Consider the following 20,521-nt stretch of genomic DNA (forward strand, 5'->3'; position numbering starts at 1 on the left):
CAGAGTGACTTGCTTTGGAAGGTACTTCAAAAATGTCTGTAGAATTAAAAGTATCACCCTATTCTAGGTTCAAACTAAGCCCATAACTCTCTCTGGCCTCTAATATTAGTGGGGCTATAATGGGAGGGGACTGAGAGAGGTGATGAATATAGGGTGCAGAAGGAACAAGGCCAGAGGACTTTACTTCGTTGACTATGAATATTTGTTACAAGGAATTTTTTTCTTCCTTTCCCCAACAGAATGAGGGGTGAGGGAGAGAAAATTATTTTTAAAATTAATTTTAAAATAAATTTGTTTATCTTTATTATTATTTATTATATAATACATATAATTATATAAAATAATTCATTGTTTTTATTTATTAAATAAATTAATTAAAATTAAAATAAATTTAAGTTTAAATTTTAAAAAAATTTTTAAAAAAGAAACAAAGTATAACACATGGGGCAGGTAGGTGGTGCAGTGGACAGAACACCGGCCATGGAATCAGGAAGACCCGAGTTCGAATTAAGCCTCAGAAGCATGATACTCACGAGCTGTGTGACCCTGGGCAAGTCACTTAACTCCTCCCCAAAGGAAAAAATAAAAGGATAATACACATTTCCCCAAACTAGTATCACATGGCCTGACACAAAAGCAGCACCACAACAGACCATCTGAGGGAAAAGGACATGGAACTACTTGGTCAGGAATTACCTAGTGTGTATATAGCTCTGAACAAGAATCTCAGCTGTGAAAGCACAGATAATTCCTCCTCTCTAGTAATATGTCTCACAAAGCTGAAAAAATTTGATCACCAGTATCAGGAGAGTCCTTAATGCTAGTATTTATAAGCCCAGACTAGCAGCCTCCAATGAGGATGGTTATTGATGAATACACAATTTTTGTTCCCTATTTATTTGTTCTTTCGCCATTACATGCTTGTGTCTTTTTTTTGCTTTTTGCTTTTTGGTGAGGCAGTTGGGGTTAAGTGACTTGCCCAGTGTCACACAGCTAGTAGGTGTCAAGTGTCTGAGGCCGCATTTGAACTCAGGTCTTCCTGACTCTAAGGTCAGAGCTCTATTCACTGCACCCCCTAGCTTCCCCTACAGGCTTATATCTTTGCCCTTGCTCTCTACTGAGTGTGGATGTTATACTTGTATTTTACCAGCATAAATTGTCTTCTTAAATGATAACGACACAACTAACAACATTAATAATTGATGACAACTCTTATGGTACTTCTCAATGATAGGATTTCAGTAGATCAAAAAATATAATTTCTGTTGTGACTCGTCACATATTACTAAATTGCCAAAAAAAAAGATAATGCCAATTTGCAGTTCTATGAAGAAAATTATGAGTGTACCTGTTTCTCCAAATCCTGCCAACAGTTGCCACCAACCTGCCAAGTTGCTTCTCAACTTGATAGGTCAACTTGATAGGTAGGAAGTGATACTTCAAAGTTGTTTTTTGTAAAATTTGTCGGGGGGTTTGGTCATGAGTCAGAATGAATATTTTAAAAGTAATTATGTATGAGATAGTCTCTGCTGTAAAATGATCATATCTTTTGACCAAAGCAAAGGTGACTTGGATTATCTGAGTTTCTCAAATTTTAAATATTATGATTTTATCTATTACATTTGCTGCAAAAAATTTTTCTACTTTTTGCTTTTATATTTTCTTCTGCAGAACTTTATTTTTGTAATAAAATCCTTCTACCTAATAATTTTTATATGTTCAGTCATTAAAAATGATCTGCCTTCCAGAGTGTAGATAAACATTATTCTCTCTTCTTTTTTTTATTAGTTTTTCTTATATTCTTCTATATTTAAAAAAAAATTATATGGACCCACCTGGAATTGATTGCAGCATGTGGTATAAGAAAAAGATATAAATTTATTTATTGCTATGTTCTAGACAGTGTTCTTAAATTTGTCAAATAATGAATCCTTTTCTCTAGCTGCTATCATGTTCTCCAGAGTTACCAAGTGATAATCTTTTATACCTACATCTCTTCTGTTCCAATTATCTTTTTTTTCTTTTTAAATGTTTTTGCCCATTATCAGACAGTTCTTATATGAACTGTTTCATCTTATGTTTTAAAGACTAGGAGGGCAAATACAGCTTTGACTTTCCTCTCCTAAATTATCCCTTTAAAAATGCTACCCATTTGTTTTTCCACATAAATTTCATTATAACTTATCTAATACTAACAATTGCTAACATTTACATAGCGCTTACTAAATTCCAGGAACTGTGCTAAGTTAACAATTATTATCCCATTTGATCTTCACAATAACCCTGAAAAGTAGGTGCTATTATTATCCCCCTTTTACAGATGAGGAAATTGAAGCAAACAAAAGTAAAGTGACTTGCCCAGGGTCACACAGCTACTAAGTGTCTGGGGCTGGAATTGAACTGAGGTTTTCCTTACTTTAGGCCCAGAGTTCTATCCATTGTACCACCTAGCTGCTTCTTCTGTCAATCTATTTATTTATTTATTTATTTATTTATTTATTTTTTGCTTTATTTCAAATTGCTGCTGGGTGCATTCCTATAATCCCTGTTAATGGGGAGTCTGGGCTGATGATGGATTTATTGAGTTCCAGAGTTCTGAAAAGCCCTACTTGGTGTCTGCACTAAGTACAGCACTGACAAAAAGAGCCCCTCAGAGCAGGAAGAGCAGGCTACCTAAAAAAGGGGCAAATGACCCTGCTCAGAAATGGACCAGGTCAAAGTTTCTCTATCAATCAACAGTGGAGTCAGACTTGTGAGTAGTCACTAGACTGCTAGCCTGGGTAAAATGGGAACATGGGTCTCAAAACACAAAACAAAAACCAAACTCTTAGTACATCTGATACAATGTTAAAGTGGTGAAAACAGGCACCCTTGTTTTAGACATATTCTTAGTGAAAATGATAAATATTTTCTTACATGGAATGTCTTTAGGTTTTAGTTAGAAATTTTCTAGGGTTCAAAAATTCCTATAACTATTATTTTTAAGGTTTTCATTGTAAGATGAATGCTGTATTCATTTATTTTTCTTGTATCACCTAGCAGATTTATTTTTTCCTAATGTTAAACCATCCCTGCAGGCCTAATATTAATACTGCATGGTTACAATGAATGATTTTTATTAAACTGTTGCATTATTCCATCTGCTAATATTTTGTTCATCATTTTAAAAATCTCTTTTCAACAGGCATTGGAAACAAGAGGAAGTTTGTCTCAAGAAGAATGGCAGCATTCCTTCTTTCTTGGTACTGAGAAATAATCTACGTAATGTAAGATTTGTTTTTGTTTTGTTTTGCTTTTTAATTTGGAAAAAATAATCCATAAGCTCATCTGGGCCAGGTGTTCCTGTGGGATAACTGCGTGTTGACTCGTATTTCTTGTTGTGAAATTGGCTTACTTAAATTATCTATTTCTTATTCTAAGCAGTCCCAGTAACATAGTCATCTTTTTCACCGAACTTTTCAAATTTATTAGCAGAAAGTTGTGTGCAATATTCTCTGATGACATTTCAAAAATTTCTTTTTTGCTTGTCAGGATCCTTTTTATTTTTCTAATTTCTGTTTCCACATTCCTTCTTTTGGTTAAACTTGTTAATGGTCTCATCTTTTAAGGTAATTTTTGTTCAGTTTGTTAACTTAATACTTTACTTCTGTTTTTATCTTTATTATTTCATTTTCTATTTTCTTTTGCACTATCATGCTGTTCCTTCTATGACTTTATAGGCACACTTACTTTAGTCTTTTTCTCTTTTATTAACACAGGTAGCTAGTACTACAAATTTGCCTCAAAAAATGGTCTTGGCTCTATGTTAGAAATTTTTACAAATGGCATTACCAGTGCAATTTAAAATATTCTTTTAACTTGGAAATATTTTTAGTCTCCATGTAGTCTTATTTTTTTAAATTCTTGTTATTTCTAATTTCTTACAATGAAATGTTTATATCTCCTATTGTTACATTCTTGTTTATTGCTTCTTATGCTGTTAATGTCTTTTTATTATTTTAATTTTGAAATGTTTGATATATTCAAATATTGATATTATTGCACTGATATATATATATATATATTCATTAAAGTTCCTTTCAGCACTGTATAATGTCCTTTTGTGTCCTTAATGTCTTCTAGTTTGAATCCAATTTTATCAGATATTACTCTTTCCTTTTTAAAAAAAATTGCAGTTTTATATATATATTTTAGACCAATTAATGTTAATCTGTATATCTTTTTCCATTGAATTTTTTCCTCTATGCAACATTTTAATGTATTTCATTTTTTAAACCACCCCATAACTCTCTTCCTTTTAATAGGACAAATTAGACCATCCATAGTTATTAAATTTGATTTGTCTCCAGGAATTTTTGTTCTTAATATGATCTAAGAGGTAAAACCATCTTTTTTTCCTCATAACTATTTCTCCTGCTAGAGGCAGCGTGGTATAGTGATAGAAAGCCAAGCCTTAGAGTTAAGATGATCTGTCTGAAAAACCAATCAACAATTAATTATTTAATATTTATTAAGCATTTATCTGCCAAGCACTGTGCAAAGCATCAAGTATATGAATAAAAAGTGAAAACAGTCTCTGGCTCCAGAGGGCCTACTGCCCTATTGGGGTAGAGAACGCAAATATAATGAACAAATAAGTATATACAAAATACATACAGAGGAGACCTAAGCTATCTTTAGAGGTCTCTAGCCATTCGGTTCAAATGGAGGAAACAGCACATACTCTACATTAATGAGCACATGCTAAATATATACAGAGCAGATGGAAGCCAGCCTTAGGAGATAGTAGTTACTGAGGGACCAGGGAAGGATTCCTGCAGAAGATGGCACTGAGCTGAGGCCTGAAGGAATCCAACAATACTGAGAAGGTGGGGTGAGGAAAGAGAGCATTCTAACTATGGAGGCAGTCGCTGCTGCACAGATACCCAGGATAAGGACTACTTTGTATGAGAACAGTAAATTGACCAGTATAGTGAAAAGGAGTAATGTGTAAGATTAGAAAGATACGGCAGTTAGGTGGCACAGTGGATATAGCACCGGCCCTGGGGTCAGGAGGACTCAAGTTCAAATTTGGCCATAGACACATAACACTCACTAGCTATATGACCCTGGGCAATCACTTAATCCCGACTGTCTCATCAAAAAAAAAAAAGTTTAAAGATAGAGAATTTGGGGGGCAGGTAGGTGGTGCAGTAGACGGAGCACAGGCCCTGGAGTCAGGAGGATCTGAATTCAAATCTCACCTCAGACACTTGACACTTACTAGCTGTGTGACTCTGGGCAAGTCACCTAACCCCGACTGCCTCACCAAAAAGCAAAAAAGAAAAAAAGAAAGACAAAGAAGGCTCAGGTTGGGTATACCAAACTAAGGAATTAATATTTCATCATAGAAATGAGAAGTCCATTAGAGCTCCCTGAGTAGGAAAGTGATATATATGACCTGCCCTTTGAGAAAATCATTTTGGCAGTTAGATTAGAGAGAGGAGAGACTTAAGGTAGGGAAATCAATGAGAAGACTGCTACAGTGATCCTGGTGAGAGGCAACCTTAGTCCAGGGCCTGAACTAGGATGGCGACTATAAGAATAGAGAAAGGGTCGGACATTGACAAGAGAAGAAAAATAAAAACTGGCAACTACATATCTATATCCATATAGAAATATATCCTGCTTGATTGTAGCCTTCGGGGAGGGGTGGGGATCAAGAAGGAAGGGGGAAAAAAGAACAAAATAAAAAGTGCACAGCAGGGAACAAAAAAAAACTTACAAGGAAGGAAACAAAAGATGGACAGCTCTCAACACAATGTGTAGTATTTATTACACAGGCTTTCTTGAAATGGAAATTTATTGTTATATATTTTGAATCCTCTCATATTCTGCTGTGCATATGACATGCTTTTCTTATTCTGTATTTAAGTTTCAATATTTAAGTCTGTAATGTTTCTTTTTCTTTTCTCTAATATGTATTTAAGTTTTAATACTTAAGTCTATAATAAAAGAAAAAATATTTTTTAATCGGTAACTGACTGGTGCAGCAAATGAGAGCACGAGGTCAAGAATGACACCAAGACTACAAACCTAGGTAACCAGCAGGATGCTGGTACTCACGACAATAATCGGGTAGTGTGTAAGAGGCGTGAGTTTGGGGAGGGAAGTTAATTAGAGTTCAACTTTGGTCTTGGTATCTTTGAGATGTCTGTGGGACGTAAGAATAAAATTTCTGTTAGGCAGTTAGTAAAATGAGACTGGAGCTCAAGGGAGAAAGTAGGACTAGATTTATAAATCTGGGAGTCATCCAAATACAGATAACAACTGAAGAAAGTCATGAGGACAGACCAGATCATCGAGAGAGATTAAAGAAAGAAAAGAGAAGAGAGCCTAGGACATGCCTTTGTGGTTACACACAGTCTGGGTCACGGATAATGATCTTATCCAAGGAGACCAAAGAAGAACAATTAGATATGTAGGAGAAGCAAAGAAGTATAGTATCATAAAAACCCAGAGAGGAGAAAGTATTTAGGAGAAGAAGAAGAAGGCAGTCAAATATCAAACGAGGAACAGGGGTCAAGAAGGATGACAACTGAGAAAAGGCCATGAGATCTGGCAATTCAAAAACCACAGATAACTTTGGAGAGAGAAGTTTCAGTTGAATAATGAGTCAGAATGCAGAAGGTTTAGGAAAGAAAAGAGGAAGTGGGGGAACTGAATTTAAACAGCTTTTTCAAGGGGTTTAGCTGAGAAAGGGATGCAATATATGAGATGACAGTGGGGATGCTGAGATCTAATCAGGGTTTTTAACACTGGGAGACATTTGGGGGTGTTTGTCAGCAACAGAGAGGGCACTGATAAGAAGACTGAAGATTGTAAAGAGGGAATGATTGAGGGGGCAATTTGCTGGAGAAGCTAGGAGGAGATGGGATCAAAGGCAAACCTACAGCGGTTGTCTTTGGAAAGAAGGACTATCTCTTCACCAGAAACTAGAGTGAATGATGAAAAAGTACAGAGGGATGAAAACACAGGAATGAAAGATGAGGAGAGGGAGAGAAGAGGGAGCTAACAGCTAATGCTCTCATTCTTTATGGTGAATTATAAAGGAATTCCCTCATCTGAAAGAGTGTATGTATGTGTGTCGGAGGGTACAGTACTACATAGCTAGAAAAGAAAAGAGAATATTTGTGGGGCAGTCTCTGTAGGAAGTAGGACAAAGATTCAGTTGGAGAGCAGTTAGGAAAATGGGCTTGTCTCTGTGAGGGTTTCAGTTTGTGATTAAATAACAAACTTTAAGTAAGTCTAGTCAGCATAGTTTTGTGATTTCTTCCAAATGTGTTCAGTAGCAAAGAAAGCAAGAAGGCAGACAGTGGGAGTGATCCAGGGTTAGAGTTTGGTGAGACATGACCGGTGACAAGATAAAAGAGCGAAACATTCCAAAATAAAGGATAGAACGCAGTTGAACTGGTTAGCCAAGGAATCAAGATCGAGAAGAGAGGAGAATACTGCAAGGAGGATAGACAGGAGGTCATAATAAGAATGAAGACTCAGTTTAGAAATATGAAGCATAGGGGGAGAAAGAATGATAAAGACTGAAGAATTCTGAAATCCTTGAACATGTAGAATACCTGAGAATGATGGCAAGATTAAAGATATGGCCATCTCTGTCCAAAGCTAGGAAAGAAGATCGTATGAGTTGAGAAGATGGAGGAACTAACAAGTTGGGGGGTATTTAAGGGAACAGTAACGTGTGTATTATAGTCTCTTAGCGTAAGAACAGCACTCAAGATAGCGAAAGAGACTGACCTATTTAGAAAGGAGGGAGACAGGCCTGGGTATTTGAAGACAGCAGCCACAAAGATCTGTATCGAGTGATAAGGAGAGACTGCCAAGTGATGGTGGTACAGGGAGAATCTGAAAGTAGCAATAATGGACCAGTTGTATCTAAAGGTCAGTTAGGGAGGATGTGAAAGAAGGTACAACCAGTACTGGAAAGTATGGCTAGGGATGCAGCGTTATGAGGGGTGGGGGAAGATGTCCGACTCTAGGCAAGTCATTTAACATCTTGGTGCTCTAGACGAAAGCAGGGCTTCTTAAACTTTTTCCATTCATGACCCCTTTTCTGGATCTGGCATCGTTATTTGGTGTTGCGTGACCTGAGGGCATGTACAGTGCAAAGTGTGCATGTCTTGTGTTCAGAACTAAGGCTGCAGTGAAGTTGGAGGGAAGTGATCGAGTGCTGCTTAGAAACACCTTGGATTCATTACCCATTTGATTTTGAATTAATCTTTGGTTGTTGTGCGCTCAGAAACCTTTCATAGTTGTCAAATTTTTCACGACCCCATATGTAAACTCTAGGCTATAAGTTACATACTAGTTGCCTATTTGCTTTAGTAGAAGGACTTTTCAAACCAGGAGTTCCCCTGCAGTGGTCAAATTACAGGACTAGATAAATAACAAAAAAAAAAAATTTCTACTGTTGCAAATGAATAAACTTATCCTATAAGGTAAGCTTTCATCCTATAAAGTAGTAACTCCCTGTAGTTTCACTCCCTTTGGGCCAGATAGCAGTTTCATTTAGCAGTTCTTTGATTGCCTTTGCTTACCCACCCCTGCCAAGCCTTGTAAATAAGCCTAGAAACAAATCTTAACTCTTTTCTTCTTCCATATTATAATGTACATAATTATTATCTCAAATTCTAATTTGTTTCTATTTCTAATGAAATTTTACATATAGTACTTTATAGTCTCAACTAAAGATAATGACAGAACTAGACTACCCTACTATTTAATTAGTAACAAACATCTCATCTCATTGATCTGAAGTTGCTTGCTTCCCAGCTGTGGTGATCACTTTAATTTTGATTTTTTTCAATAAATTCCTTTAATTTCACATGCAATTTTTAGATCCAATCCTCTATCTTTAAGGTCTATGCATATTTTTGAGCAATTCTGCCTACTTTTTCATTTAATTAGTGAAAAACCTGGGGAGAATCTAATCAGTGCTTTATTGTATATGCCACCCATGGCCCAAGGGCAAATAGGTAATTTATTTTTCTTTCTTGACTATTTAAAAACTATTTTTATCATTCAGAAATTTGATAATTACATGTTTGGGAGACTGCAGTTTTTAATTCGTGCAGGCTGAAGCCCTATTAATTTTCTTTGCCTGTGGACTGATTACTGTTTTACATTCGAGGAAATTTTTTCCAATTATTTCCTCTAATAAGGGCATGGGATACCGGATAGAATGCTGGCATTGTAGACTGGAAAATCTAAATTCAAGCCCTTTCTCTAATACATACTGGTTCTGTGACTCCCAGGTAGATTTCAATACCTAACATTTACACAGAGCTTTATAGTTACAAAGCACCATATACATACATACATATATATGTAAAAATAAAACATATTTAATTTGATCTTCACAACAAATCTGGGAGGTATAAAAGATGCCAGTTGCTAGCAGCAACAGCTTTACGTTATTATCATATCCACTTTATAGATGAGAGCTGATATTTCTACAGCGTTTTAAAGTCTTGCAAAGTGCTTTACGTATATTATCTCATTCTATCCTCACAACCACCCAAGGAGGTGCTATTATCATCCCCATTTTAGAGGTGAAGAAATTGAGATAAAATGAATTCTCTAGGGTTGCAGAGCAAGTAAGTATATGAGGCAGGTGTCTGAACTTGAATTCAGGTCTTACTGACTTCAAGTCCAGCTTTCCCTCCATTACTCTGTCTCTATTCTAGCTCCTTCGGAAGTAGAAAAATGGCTTTGGCAGCAGTGATAGATTGCAGATTTCCTTTTTGCCCCGCTTATCCCTTGACCTAGGGGATTACCATATTTGTGGAGGAAGTATACTATAGACTTGTAGAGCAACTTCGATGACTTCTCTTTTGCCATCCCCTTCTTAGCTCAGTCCCAGACCAGGATGCTTCAGCAACCCTTGTACAGCCCCTCACTCCTCTGTCTTTGCTCCAATGCCAGATGCAGAAACCACTTTGTTCCTCTAGCATCCTCTACCCATAATGGGGAGCACAAGTCTCCAGGAACAATGCCAGTACTCTGTCTCAGCAGCAATGGCAAGTGGGCAGATTAAGCCGAGTTCCTCTCACAGCATATTAATTTTTTTAATGGACTTGTTCTCTCTCTCTCTCTCTCTCTCCCCCTCCCCTACCTTTCTCTCCACTGACACCTTGGCAGTGGTTATGGTTGGGGAAAATTGGTTCTTTGATGTGTGACTACTTCACTGTCTTCCAGGAAGTACTCAAAACCTTATTAAATATTTGCTTTAAATTTTTTTTTATATTAGAGTAACAACTTATTGAGAAATCACCTGAGGAAGTGTTTTGCTGGAACAGTTTGTACCAGAGAATTTATAAAAGATGCCAGTTTGGCTTTAATAAATTCATGGGATCATAATAATAAATGTGGAAAAGTTAGAGTTGGAAGGGACTTCTGCTATTACTTACTCCAACCTCCTATTTTTACACATAGGAAACTAGGACCCAAAAAGATTAAGTAACCTGTATAAGATCATTCAGCTCCTATGTGGCAGAGCCAGATTTTGAATCCAAGACTTCTAGCTCCTTTTTCACTAAATCATGCTGGACTGTATTTAAAGTTCAAGTGATACAGAAGTGGCAGGTAGTAGATAAAGAAGTAAGGTCAGAAAGACAGTGGTTACTTACTCTAAAAAAGAAAAAGGCAGCTAAGAAACTTTTAAATTAGAGAAAATGAGCCATAAGGCCTTGGACACATGCAACATGGTAATATTGTAAACTCTCAGACTTGGTGACCGCGAAGGTGCTTTCTGGCTCTAACAATCTATGACTCGGTAACTAGGATTCTAAGATTAAAGCAATCAATAAGCATGTCTTAAATGACTACTACATTTCTGGGGCAGAGATGGACAACATGGCATTGAGAATAAAGAGCTGGCTTCCATGTTAGGAAAACATGGGTTCAAGTTTTGTCTCTGACACATACTGCGGCTATCTGACCCTGGGCAAGTTACTTAACATTTCAACGCCCCAGATAAACCCTCTAAGACTAAAAATTTCAGAATGGATGCCATAAGCATTGGGAGAGGGAGCTTCCTTAATAGGAGTGGCCTATACCAATGAGAGCAAAGGTTCGATTCAAGTTTCTAGTACTGTATCAGGTGTTGCGAAGAAGACAAAAGAAATGCAGGGGGTCTCAGAAGTCTTGATTCAGATTTAGGCTCTAAGAATTTAAATTAATAGCTTAATCAGAGAAAATGAGTTTATTTGAACCAATTCAGAAAGCAGTATAAAACAGTATGTTAAGTGTTATGCTGTCTATTCACTCAATAATACTCCAAAAAATAGAATAATTAATTGTGAACAAGGATTTCAAAGGACCTTTATATTTTAAAGATAAATGATGGAACAATGATCAAGTGGTAAGATTTTTATGGTGATTTTGATTATGATTTTTTAAGACAAAATATAATGAAGCAAAATTTATTCTAGTCTATAACCAACAAGCTATGTTGGGAAAGTGGGAGTGAAGCACGCAAATATCGATTATTACCATAAGTAAATATTACAGTATTAAAACTGCAGGTAGTGATTGTCAGGATTATTCATTATCTCTTTAATAACCTTTCCTCTTGGATCTAAGTTGGCATTTTGTTTTGCAATTATATAATTATTTATCATGTAATAGTTTTCATTTTTTCCTTCTAACTCCAAGGCAGGGCAGAAAAGAGAAAGGGAGAGAGGAAGGAAAAGGGAAGAAGGGAGGGACAGAAGAAATAAAGGAATGAAGGAAGAAAGGAGGGAAGGAAAGGAGGGAAAGATGGGAGAGGGAGGGAAGGAAGTAGAGAGGGAGGGACAAAGAAAGTAAAGGAGGAAAAAAAGGAAGTAGGAAAGGAGGAAGGAAGGGAGGGAAAGATGGGAAAGGGGAGGGAAGGAAGGATGTGAGGAAAGGAAGGAAAGCAGGGAGGAGAAAGATGTACAGAGGGAGGGGGAGGAAGGAAAGGAGGGAAGGAGAGAAGGGAGAAAGGAAGGTAGGAAGGATGGATTTATTAAGCATCTACTATGTGCCAGGCCAAGGGAATCAAATAAGGAAAGGAGGAAATGGATTTTTGAATGGTGAGGATAGGGAGATAAGGCTGAACTAATTGGAGCAATTAAGCTTCAGGGAAGAATGGGAACAACTACTACTACAACTACAACAACAACAACAACCACTACTACTACTACCACCACCACCACCCCCCTACTACCACCATGACTACTACTACTACTACTACTATTAATATTTATATAGCACTTCAAAGTTTGCAAAGGGATTTACAAATATCATCTCATTTTATCCTTGTAAGTAACTCTGAGAGGTAGGTACTATTATTATCCCTATTTTACCGATAAGGAAATTAAGGCAGAGAGAGGTTGCCCAGTGACTTGCCCAGAGTTGTAGAGCTACAAAGTGTCTGTGGCTTGATTTGAAATAAGGTCTTCTGGACTCCATGTCCAGCACTTGATCCACTATGTCACCAAATGGTAGGATAGAGAGGAGACCAGGGTGTGAAGGTTGTAGAAGCCAAGAAAAGGAGTTCAGACCTGATGTACTATGCAACAAATGGATCTATGACCTCATTCATCCTACTGATGAAGTTCACAACCCAATAGTGCCGTCCTACTCTGTAGGATTCCTATCTATGTCTGTCTGTAAATTCTTCGCACAGGACCCATCTAATCTACTGGAGGCCCTCTCCTCTGGTCCTTTGTCTATTTCAGACATATCAAGGCAACACTGGGGCAGTCCTTCACTCTTAATACATGACTACCCTACCTCCTTTTCCAGTCATACACATCCCTGATGATATCTATTATGGCAGTTTTCAAACGCAAGTCATCATCATTGGTTATAAACTACAGCCTCCTACTTACAACAACCATGCATCTTTCCATTTTCTTTTGAGTCAAGTGCAATTTTGGTTCTTCTGGGGTCGTGGTGTTCCATGACTCACAGACATATATAGCATCACCTGGAGAATACCGGTGTTAAAAACATGGGCTTTTGCATCAGTGAGCAGTTTGATGCCATTTAAAGGACCATATAATTTCCCATATACTAGTCTAATCTCCATTTCTTATTCGATGCTGGGCTCTATTCAATATCTATTCAAGAAACAAAGACTATGTCAAAGCTTCCTGTCTGCACATTGTAACACACTTTAAAAAATCAGTTTCTATAATACGTTTTAAAACAAACAAAAAGTCCACTTTGTTTTCTTATAGTGTGGATAGTTAGACCAATAGATTTTATTGAGACTGTCATGTCTTGGGACTAGATGAAACTAAGATGGCACCTATAAATGGGACCCTTTGGAGAACCTCACCACCAACAGCAAAACCATCTATATAGATATCCAGGACACTGACAAAGAGCAGAATGATATGACATGTTATTTTAGGAAGATTAGTCTGGAAACAAAAATCTGGATACAATGGATAGGGGTAGAGTTTCTGAACCAGACAGACCAGAAATTGTTACAATACTCCAGGTGTGAGGTGAGGATTACCTAGAAAAGAATCGTAACAACAGGGATAGAGTAGAAGGGATAAATTTAAGAGACATTTTAAAACACCAGAACTCTGTGAAATACTGGTTATAAAAGATAAAAGAGAAAGAGTCAAACTGAAGCAGCATGATTAAGTGGAAAGAATACTGGATTTACAGTCAGAAGACCTTAATGTGAACCCAGGCTTTACCATCTGCTCCCTATGTAACCTCAGGTAAGTCCCTTCCCCTGTCTAGGTGGTAGTTTCTTCATCTGTAAAATAAGGGGGTTAGACTAGATGACCTCTAAGCATAACTTCCAGCTCTAAACCTACAATTCCATGGGCCCAAGGGTCCAAGGATCCAGAAGACAATTCAAAGGTTTAGCTTCAGGAAGAGCTGTTTTCCTCTGACACCAGAAGAAAATAAATATCAAAGTGGGGACACATTATGGGGAGGATAAAGTTCATGAAATGACTTCTCTTTGAAACAGGAGGAGTGCTTAAAAACCAAAAGCACAGGGAGTGGGGAAAGAGTTGGAATACTTAAGGAAAAAGAAAGTCAGGAACAACTTCAGACTCGGGGCAGATATCATTCAAGAAACAGTGAGCAATATGACACAGAACTGATGGGAGGCAAGTGAAGGTAGGCTGAGGCAGAGGAATCTGAGTCTGAAACAGGTCAGTTCTGTCTATCACAAAGATCCCTACCAAGCATGAATAAATTTTAAATGTCAAGTCAACTTTAAAATGTTTTCAAGATTCCACCAAATTGATAAAAATTTTCCATTTTATTTAAGAAAATGTCACTTTAATTAATTTAAAATTTCCCCTACTACATTTGCTGATAAAGTTAAAAGGACAGACCTTTTTCTACTTTTTAAAAATTCATTAATCATTTGTGTATGAGGTAGTATAAGAGATGAAGAAAACACAAGGATAAGAACCTTTTTAAAAATTAGTCTTATTCTAAAATTCATGTTATAAAAGCACAACTGGCCCAACTTTTTCAGACCCCCATCTCAAATGCATTAATTATTTAACCTTTTCAGTTCCACTCAATGCCCCTTACGTATCAATATTTTATTTCCTCTAACACTGATCACTAAGCAGTTCCAACAACTCTGAGCAGAATCTTCCTTTATTTAACCTTTCAAGACTGCTGGATAATTAATATTATTCAACAAGGCTTCCTTTCAGGAATATCCATGCCTGACCTTTCAAAAGACTTTTGTTTAAAAAAAAAATCATTCTTTTGCCATGCAGCAATCACTATGAGAATTCCTTTTTTTTTTGAGATTTAATTATATATACGAATATATACAGTAATAAGAAGAGTTTGTTCTTAAAGACTCCTATGCAACTAGTGGTTTGTATGTATGGGGAATAAATATCAATCATCATCACTATCCTTCATGCTAACATTTCCATTGTTATGGGTTTTTTCAGGGCTTCACCCTTAAGCCTTAAAAGTTCATACACAGTAATCTGAATAGTTATATAATTTATCTGAAATTTACTCTGTGATTTTTTTTTTGTTGTTGCTGTTACCCAAACCTGTGATTTCATCTTTACTGGAAAATCCCATGAGCACTTTACTTCTCAGCACCTCAAACACCCCAAGTCCATGATTACTATTCATAAACTATTGCCATGAGAACACTAGGGACTGAGTGATTCTTTAAGGATTTTTTTTTTTAACGGAAAAGATAATCTGGACTATTCCTACAGTCTACTTAACAGGGATAGTGCCTGGACCTGTGATTTATTTAGTGCAAGGAACTCATGGGTAAGAGAATTTCCACTACCAACACAAATCGGTGCCTCCTAATGATTTCACTAGAGTAACAGAGTTGGTATGGGTCAGAGGTGGAGCCCAAGCCTAGGCTCTGAGGTAAGCTCTATATCCGCTATGATATGCTATTTCTACTAATAGCATCGAAAAAATTTTCTTAAGTCATAAAGCAAGCTTAGTATTTATAAGGAAAAGCTTTAGGTTTCAGTGGATCCTAGATTATTTGACTTCTCCAATCAAGTAGACGGATCACTAACCCCCCAAATAATTTGTTTTTGTTAACCCTACCACATCTCTTCTTGCATTTACCTTTTCTTTTTCCAGTTATTTCCATTATTTACCTATCAGGAAAATTATAAATTTATAAACAAAGTATTCCTTTTCTAAAATCCATGTTCAAAAAGCACCATTGTTGTAATTTCATCTAACCTCGTCTTTAAAAATGTGATCAACATTAATGCATTTCCCTATTCATAATTCCAGGCTTAGCCACTCTGGGGTTTAGTTTCCCATTTGCCCACCAAAACAGGTTTGTGTGTCAGAGAAGGACCTAACAGAGGATAGAGGTAAAAGCAGCACAAGAAATTACTGGACGTTTCCACCTAGACATCTTGCTGGCACCTCTAATAAGTGTAACAGAATTAGATTTGCTGAGAAATTAGCAGACAGAAGCAGAAATCCTGTTAATGGGAGGAGCTCAGTGGATCAATGCTTTACTATCATACTAAAATATGTATTTTCTACTTACATTGTACTGCATATGATGCAAGAACTACTGCAGAATTAAGAGGGCATGTTAACCTAGAAGGAAAGAAAAATCAAGAAATATAAAATTCAACAATATTCTAAATAAAACTGAACAATATATTTGATCACAAATAACTGTGGATGACATTTTTAAAGGAATTTCATGAATAATACTGTAGGTCATTATTGCTACATTGAAAGAAAATCATTCATCTCAAACAGGTATGCCAATTGCAAGGCTCATACAGTTCTTAATACAAGCTACTGGAATTAAAGTTGTTTTTTTTTTTAAGTTAAAAAACACTCCAAAATGCAAATATTGCCCAGATAAAAAACAAACACTGGCTTTTACATTAGTGAGACAGCTGCATTCACATTACAAAGGTTAATACCCTTATTTTGGGCATTCACAGTAAGTATCAAAGGGGCAGCTAGGTGGCACAGTGAATACAGTGCTGGGCCTGGAGTCAGGAAGACTCATCTTCCCAAGTTCAAATCTGGCCTCAGACACTTACTACCTGTGTGACCCTGGGCAAGTCACTTAACCCTGTTTGCTTCAGTTTCCTCATCTATGAAATGAGCTGGAGAAGGAAATGACAAACCACTCTAGTATCTTTGCCAAGAAAACCCCAAAAAGGGGTCCTGAAGAGTCTGAAACGACTGAACAACAACAAAAAGTAAGTGTCAAATGTCAGGCTCAAAAAACAATGGTGATAAATGAACAGAATAATTTAAGATATTATTTAGGAATACTCTAAGGTTTTTTTCTGAGTCTAAATCTATTATTACATCCATACAGGTAGCCCAGGAACTGAAAGAAGTGTGATCTTCCCAGGGCCTCGAAGCCAGTACATGTCAGAAGCAGGACCTGAAACCAGGCTGACCTGACTTCAAAGGTCAAATCTCAATCCAGCACACAAGGCCTCTTATAGTGCACATCATGTTGTGACAAAATGTAGAGACCTAGGAAATTCTTTAGAGAAATATAATCTTTATAAAAAAACAAACCCCTAAATGCTATTGACTAGTACCCATTTCCCTGGGAAGAAAGAAGGAAGGAAGTCTCTGGGAAAGAAGATGACTGTAATAAGTAATTTCTGGTGACACAATGCCTCATGACTCCCAGATCAGTATCTCCATCCAAGTTTCAGTCCTACTTGCCTGATTTTCTTTCTTTTTTATTTTAAAATTTATTATTTATTTTAAACATTCTTTTCTTTTTAAATTTTGAGTTCCAAATTCTCCCCCCCCCATTGAGAATGCAAATAATATGATATCAATTATACAGGTGAAATCATGTAAAACATATTTCCATATTACAAAAAAGCAAGAAAAATAGAGTCTTTTGGTATTATCTTACATCACTGTACTTATCAGAATAGCTACGTCTTTTACAGTAGATCATCATTACAACATTGCTGTTACTGTGCACAATGACCACCTGGTTCTACTCACTTCACTTTCCATCAGTTCATATAGGTCTTGCCATGTTTTTCTGAAACCACCCCCCAAGTAATTTCTTAAAGCACAAGAGTATTCCATCACAATCATGTGCCACAACTTATTCAGCCATTTCCCAATTAATGAGAAGCCCCCTGATTTCCAATTCTTTGCCACCACAATAAAAGCTGCTATAAGTATTTTTGTACATGTATGCCCTTTTCCTTTTTTTTTTTTGATCTCTCTGTGACACAGACCTAGCAATAGTATTGCTGGGTCAAAAGGTATGCACTGTTTTATAGCCCTTACGGCATAGTTCCAAATTGTTTTCCAGAACAGCTGGGACCAGTTCACAACTCCACCAACAGTTCTTTAGTATGTCTATTTTTCACCTATTTCTCCCACATCTCCTCCTCCAGCATTTATCATTTCTGATAGGTGTGAGGTAGTACCTCTGAGATGTTTTAATTTGCATTTCTCTAATCAATAGTGAATTAGAGCATTTTCTCATATGACTAGAGATAGCTTTGGTTTCTTCTTCTGAAAACTGCCTGGTTCTTTGACCATTTATCAATTGGAGAATAGCTCTAATTTTTATAAATTTGACTTAGTTATATACTTCTTATATTTTTGAGAAACAAGGTTTGTATCAGAGAAGCTTGCTGTAAAAAATTTTGATTATTATGTAATTGTCTATGGTACCTTTTAGCAAAATTTAGTTTCCCTGATAATTCCTTTCAATTAGGTCCATTTTTGCTTTTGCTTTGTCTGAGATCATGATTGCTATCCCTGCCTCTGTTTACTTCAGCTGCAGTATAGTAGATTCTGCTCCAGTCATTTATTTTAACCCTGTTTCAAGTGTTGTTGGATTCTGGTTTCTAATCCATTCTGCTATCTCCTTCCAATTTATGGGTGAACTAATCCCATTCACATTAACAGTTACGATTTGTGTATTTCCCTCCAACCCATTACCTTGTTTCTTCCTCTCTTTTTATCCTGCCCCTCCTCAAAAGTCTATTTTGCTTCTAATCACTACCTCCCTTAATCAGACCTCTCCTTATCATCCCCCACCCCTTATCTCTTTGCCTAATTTTCTATTGGAAACATCCACATGAACAGACAGTCCATCAGCAGCTCCAACTTGACAAACCTCAAATTAAGCCTCTATTTCTCCTCTAAAGTCCCTTCAAACTCTAAATCTATGATCCTTTTGTTCTTTCCATGAATGTTTCTTTCCACCACAACTGCTCCTTCCAGTTTTCTCAATGGTCACTTAGACCACCATTCTCTCAATTATACAGGATCAAAACCATGGATAGCAGAATATAGACGAAAGTCTTTACTGATTCTCCTAGCTGTTAGTATTCTCCTGGCCCTTCAAAATTAATTTGTATTTATGTACTTTGTACATTTTGTCAGTTGGTTGGTCAACAAGTATTAAGTACCAGCTACATGCCAGGCACTGCTAAGCACTGTGGATACAAAGAAAGGCAAAGACAGCCTGTGCCTTCATTCTAATGGAGGAGACAATATCTGAGCCGGCTCTTGAAGGAAGCGAGAGCATTCCAAGTACAGAAGGCATAAAGGGGAGAGATGAAGCGTCTTGCTCAAGGAACTACAAGTAGACTAATGGAGTTTTTATAGGGTTCAGAGAACAGAGGAAATTATAAAAAGACTGGAAATGCAGGAAGAGGCCAGGTTATGAAGAGCTTTAAATACTAGAGGAGTTCATATTTGATCTTGAAGGTAGATGGGAGCCCGTGGAGATACTTGAGCAGGGAGAGTAACATGGTCACCTGGGCAGCTGAATGGGCATGTATTGTAGTGTGAAGAGATTCGAGGCTAGAATATCAGCTAGAAGTCTATTGCGACAGTGCATGTGAAAAGTTATAAGGAGCTGTATTATAATTGTGGCTGTGTGAGTGGAGATAAAGGACATATATGACAGATTATCATTAAAAGCAATCATTTGGTATGAGAGAGGGTTGTAGGCAGCACTTGATGTGAAGGTCTGAACAATAACTGTGGGTAGTGTGATAAGAATTAAAGAGGAAAGAATAAAAAGATTGCTACACAACAGCTAAGGACCCAACTGCAATGAGATTATGTTAATTTAAAAAGTAGGCTGGATTGCCACTTTGGGGGGGGGGGGGCTTTCGTGGCAATTGTGGTTAAGTGACTTGCCCAGGATCACACTGCTAGTAAGTGTTGTATCTGAGGTCGAATTTGAACTCAGGTCCTCCTCACTCCAAGGCCAGAGCTCTATCCACTGTGCCACCTAGCTGCCTCTCCAATTGTCACATTTTTGTGACTTATTCTACTAGCATTTACCAGCACAGAAGTAGAAACCAAAATAAATAAATAAATAAAATAAAAAAATAAAAAAGGGAAGGGAAGGGAGAGAGTCAGCAGTTAGGTGGCACAGTGGATAAAGCTCTGGCCTGAAGTCAGGAAGATGAGTCTTCCTGAGTTCAAATCCAGCCTCAGACACTTACTAGCTGTGTGACCCTGGGTAAGTCACTTCACCCTGTTTGCCTCAGTTTCCTCATCTATAAAATGAGCCGGAGAAGGATATGGCAAACCTTTGCAGTATCTTTGCCAAGAAAACCCCAAATGGAGTCATGAAGAGTCAGATACAACTGAAAAAATAACTCATCACTACCAAAGAGGGGGATGGTAGAGGGGTGACCCAGGGCTGATGGTTAGTGGAGCACAAATTCAGGATAAAGAAGAAAAGGATTCAAGAGTGGGGGACAGGCACAACTGAAATGGTCAAGACTAAAGGGATGAAACTGAGGGCAGAGAAGGAGTTACAGACTGCAAGAACAGAGAGCAGAGAGACTGATGCCTGAAGTGAGGATAGGTATAGGAGGAATGAAGCAGCTGGCAGATGGAAGGACAAAAGTAAAATCATGGAGACACAAATGTTTTGGATGAAGATGAGGTATAAGTTAAGCTGAGGTAGAGAGGAGAAAGAGGTCACAAGAGTTGGGAAAGGTATTTAAAGGGATATCAG

The 20,521-nt window shown here is 37.2% G+C and overlaps 1 protein-coding gene across 4 annotated transcripts in view; it reads right to left on the reverse strand.

The window, feature by feature from the left end:
- PTPN3 (protein tyrosine phosphatase, non-receptor type 3) overlaps positions 1 to 20,521 on the reverse strand; it is a 287,103-nt gene that overhangs the window by 120,814 nt on the left and 145,768 nt on the right. For all 4 annotated transcript variants that reach the window (XM_027859060.1, XM_027859063.1, XM_027859062.1 and 1 more), the window contains exon 7: positions 16,067 to 16,119. In XM_027859060.1, the coding sequence (XP_027714861.1) occupies positions 16,067 to 16,119 (53 nt within the window). The remainder of the gene's footprint in view (positions 1 to 16,066; positions 16,120 to 20,521) is intronic.

Source organism: Vombatus ursinus, unplaced genomic scaffold (genome assembly GCF_900497805.2).
Source record: "Vombatus ursinus unplaced genomic scaffold, bare-nosed wombat genome assembly UNPS02014158.1, whole genome shotgun sequence".
Taxonomy (NCBI): Eukaryota; Metazoa; Chordata; class Mammalia; order Diprotodontia; family Vombatidae; genus Vombatus; species Vombatus ursinus.